This window comes from Octopus bimaculoides, chromosome 18 (genome assembly GCF_001194135.2).
Source record: "Octopus bimaculoides isolate UCB-OBI-ISO-001 chromosome 18, ASM119413v2, whole genome shotgun sequence".
In the NCBI taxonomy this organism is placed as follows: Eukaryota; Metazoa; Mollusca; class Cephalopoda; order Octopoda; family Octopodidae; genus Octopus; species Octopus bimaculoides.
In genome coordinates this window covers 49,187,989-49,192,509 of record NC_068998.1, presented here as the reverse complement: position 1 = coordinate 49,192,509, position 4,521 = coordinate 49,187,989, and the positions used below count along the sequence as shown (strand labels likewise).

Below are 4,521 nucleotides of genomic sequence, written 5' to 3'. Positions count from 1 at the left end.
ATATATATATATATATATATATATATATATATATATATACATGCGTACAACAATATATATATATATTGAAACTTAAAAACTTCGATATGGAAACAAATCGATGAATGCTCAGATTTTACTCTAAAGGTACCATGCATTTCATACTTTTTATAACGTTATGCAACTGTTACTGAGTATCCAAACTGAAGCTGACTTTTTGTAATACAAGTATTTGATATTTTCGGAACTGGTGGTTGGAAATAGTTTCACAACAATACAAATATATGCTGTATTTACATAATATTTATTTATATTTGTATGAGTATTAGAGATACAACCGCAGTGACGAATACTGATTCGATCTTCCCCTGTAAAGAGCAGAAAAAATATTTTATATATATATATTGACGAACTTTTAATATAAAGAAAGATAGAAAGAAGTTGTTTTCTTTTTGTTAGTAATTTCATTGCTTCACAATTAGAAATGGTATTAGCAAATCAACGAACGACATCTCATTATACATTTCTATGTTTTACTTATTTCAATCATTAAACTGCAGCTATACAAGACTACCAACATGAAAACGTTTACTCCAACACGTCACTTTTAATGCTCAAATTTGCGATTAGTACTTATGTGTTGATTCTCTCTCCTGAACCACTTATTGACGGGGACATAAACAATCGAACAATTGTTACAATGTGGTGGTAGGCACGACTGGATTTCACTCAGTGTCTGTCTAAAAAATTCGCTCACGAGGCTTTGGTCGGTCCAAGCTTGTACTGTGTGTGATTTGCGTAATTTGCCACGTACGAGATTATGAGATTTCACCCTGAACCAAGTGTTTTCAAGACCAGCTTTCTTATTGAGAAGACGCTGGTTGTTACGTGGATGCTTTTAAATTTAGCTACAAAAATCTAGTGATGACACTGATACGTTATTCCTTTTCTTTTATACTATTACCAGTGTGTTATAATTATTGTAGGATATATGTATTACTGCGATATGCTATATGTAATGCATGTTAAACTTTCTATCGTATTGATGTAACAACACCAGTTTAGAGAACTTCATTTATAAGGCAGCATTCTCTTAACGCGATAGAGTAGATTTTATATTTCAAGGAATAGTGATATGTATTACATATCTATCGCATCAAAGTCACTGTAAATCGCTCTAATATTCCCCTTAGTGCATTGCAATTTCATATTAATACGAGAGAGAAATCATGTAATGCACACTGTATCAGCACCTTAATTTGGCTGACGGTAAGAATAATAGGAATCAAAGTATGCTGTAATGCATACTAATAAAAGTTATCGGGTTTGGCATGGAAGGTAGGCTGTTTGTTTTATCGTCAATTGAGTTTAATTGTAGTCTTATTCCAAAGGCTTAACATAGTACTTCAAATGCGGTTATTAGACAAACATTTCGCCGGTATTACTATGAAGTACAAAACATATCTCTCAAATTTACATAATCGTAATAATATATGGATGTCTCAGCATCAGTAGAAACATATTGCTTACCCCAATTCTGGTACTGGAAGCTTTTGGTTTCTTCGTCGTACCTGCCTGCAAACAAAGTGTTGATATGTTGTGAAAACGAATAATACGTCATCAGAAACTTTTCCAATACAACTTGGCAAATGATAGAGGGATCTTTCTATGAAAAATTGTTTGAAACTTTATGAGCCCCACAAGATCCCGATTGATTTCGTCCATTAAACACAATGAGAGACTCCTGTACTTTCGGTAACAAAGTAAAAGTATTTTTGAAAATTTATGAATTATTCAAATCTCCCCCCAACAGACAATACCGATTTTGGCCATCATTCTTATTGCATTGCGCACTTAAAAACGATGGGAAACGCCTTGAAGATTAAAATAAAATAAAACGATATTAGCGATCATTAAAATTCGCTCGTTCTCTGCCCAATATACAAGTCATTATTCTACGCTCATTTAATTGTCAGCAAGCTGGCAAAGCAATTAGAATACCGGACAAGATGACTTATTTTCTGAATGCAATTTCAAATTCTGCTGCATTCGCATTCATCATTTTGGTGTCGGCAAAATAAATAAAAGTCAAGTTTTGGGAGTGTTGCGATCGACTTCCTCCGCCCCTCAAAACTGCTGTGAGTGTGCCTAAATTTGAAACGATTATACTATTGTCGATTAAAAGATCATACCAGTAATATACTTTAGATGGACAGATGCTACTAGAGGAAATACTGCAAGCATGGTAGCTGCATTTATGTTTGATTTTGTTATGCCATTGTCGGCAAGTTCGATTTTGTATTATTTTCTATTTAAAAAAATAAAAGAAAACTAATAAACTTATACTTTCCTTACTCGACTGTTCATTCAAAGGTGTATTTTAGAACGTTTAATAGTTTCTTATCTCTCTACAATGAAATTATTCTATTTAAGTTGATAAGGGAAATGTAAATTAAAGAAAGTAAACAAATATGATTCATTTAATATCTTACCACACACTTATGGAAATGCACAAAGTCATAAAATCTTCTACAATATTTGCCTAATTCTCGGGAACATTTAGCAAAATTGTTGTACTGTCTGAAAGATAAAAATATGATTGAATGTTCTGTTCTGATCTAGGCACAAGGCCTGAAATTTTGGGGGAGGAGGCCAGTCGATTTGCTCGACCCCAGTACGCAACTGGAACTTAATTTATCGAACCCGAAAGGATGAAAGGCAAAGTCGACCTCAGCGTAATTTGAACTCAAAAAACATGATTGAATATTATACATTTAGAGTTTTTGCTTTGATTATAATTCTACCCTCTAATTTTCTCTATTCCGGTCTCAAACTCGCTTTTTCTGTGGGTGAATCATAAGTAGAATGATCAAATGCAATACTCGGGTATTTAAAAAAAAATAAAATGATAATCACGTAGTTCAGTACAAATAGGCAACACCGCAGGAAATAACATTATTTCAGTCAGATATATTATCCAGGGATTGCACTTTTCAGGTTGTGTAAAACAACCCCTGTGAAATTGAGCCAATTTCGTTTCAATATATACAAAAATACGTGTTTGATTCACATTTAACTGAGTACTGCCTAACACATTCTGTGGGGTCTTTTCTCTTATTAGACATCTGTAAGTAAACAACAAAAATACCGTTCGATTGGCCCAATAAACTTTGTTCAAACTAGCTTAGTTTAAATCATGCTAATACAATGTTTCCACAATTGTAAACGGATAAACAGTTATAGTCAGTTTCATCGACTGAATTCTATTTAATTATATCGATCATCTTGAAAACGATAAAGCTTTATAACCACAAATATCTGCCATTAAATAACTATATCAATCCTAACCGTAACATCAATAGTAACAGTATGATCATATATACTTGCAGAATCTCGCTGTTGAATCAATTGTTGTATAAGTTGACGCACACTTCGATGATGCCTCGTGAGTGCATTGAATTGACAACGCAACATCTGAAAATTTGAAATTGTATTTGAAATTCTGAAATTATTTTTACAACACTGAATTTATGCTGCAAAACAAAACCATAAACTCCGTTTAGTTTCAATTTATATTATAGAGAGGAAATGCATATGGCTGTTGTATGTCTGATTTTGCGAAGTTACGCGTATTATGGTAACGTTTCAAAATGTTTCTTGTGGCGTAGAACTTTATTTCAGGGAATTTCAAAATGATGGAATCTGCAATTTGTGTCTCATAATTTTAAAAATATATTTCAGAGGAATAAGTGTGTGATTTAAGGTCAATTTATATGTTGTTTCTAGTATATCGACCACCTGATACCTTTCTGATTTCTTTGTTATATGTATTGATATTTTTTTTTTATATTTTGCCCCATATACTCATATTAGGGAATGATGGTGCGGTGATCAATTGTTGGGTTTTCAGCAAAGCCCAAACATAAATAAATAAAAGTAACTGAAATCTTTAATCGCCCACCCTGCACCGAGCGAGTACGTGAGAGAGGCGGTGAGAAAAAGCATATTTACTATGAGAACAGTATGCTATGAAAATAAATTATCTTTCACATAACTTTTTTAAAGCACCCTGTCACCCTAATGAAAAACTTTGCACACATGTATACACACATCCTGACAAGCGTACAATGTGCTTGAGCTATATACTTTTATGGAGAATGAGAGAGTGTATTAAAGATGTATTGAGAGAGGGAAATGTTTACCATGACAAAAGCAAAAAAATGAATGTGATAGACAAATAGAGATTATCTTGCTGTTGCTGTCACAGATTTTGAAATTTTGAAATTGAAATTTTTTTCAGATTTGATATATTGATGTAGTTTTACACGTTGAATTCTAATTTGTGATTAATTTATTCCTTAATTTTTTAGAAAAATGTTAAAAGCTTTAACATTTTGAATATGTATTTGCACAGGTTAGCTGTGATAAAATGAAAGTAAAGTTCAGAATATATATATATATATGTACTTGTATATATATATGCACATATTCGTATATGTATATATAGATAGACAGACATGTATGCATATACACAAACATATA

The 4,521-nt window shown here is 32.3% G+C and overlaps 1 protein-coding gene and 1 long non-coding RNA gene across 4 annotated transcripts in view; one reads left to right on the top strand and one right to left on the bottom strand.

Moving 5' to 3' along the window:
* The window catches only part of LOC128249828 (uncharacterized), a 25,565-nt gene that overhangs the window by 15,446 nt on the left and 5,598 nt on the right, over window positions 1–4,521 (top strand). The gene's annotated exons all lie outside the window — the stretch shown is intronic.
* LOC128249827 (uncharacterized) overlaps window positions 263–4,521 on the bottom strand; it is a 4,808-nt gene continuing 549 nt past the window's right edge. Inside the window, exons 2-5 of the mRNA XM_052974370.1 lie at window positions 3,363–3,453; window positions 2,472–2,559; window positions 1,510–1,554; window positions 263–347 (exon numbers count right to left, since the gene is read on the bottom strand). Of these exons, the coding sequence (XP_052830330.1) occupies window positions 288–347; window positions 1,510–1,554; window positions 2,472–2,559; window positions 3,363–3,453 (284 nt within the window). The 3' untranslated portion in view covers window positions 263–287. The remainder of the gene's footprint in view (window positions 348–1,509; window positions 1,555–2,471; window positions 2,560–3,362; window positions 3,454–4,521) is intronic.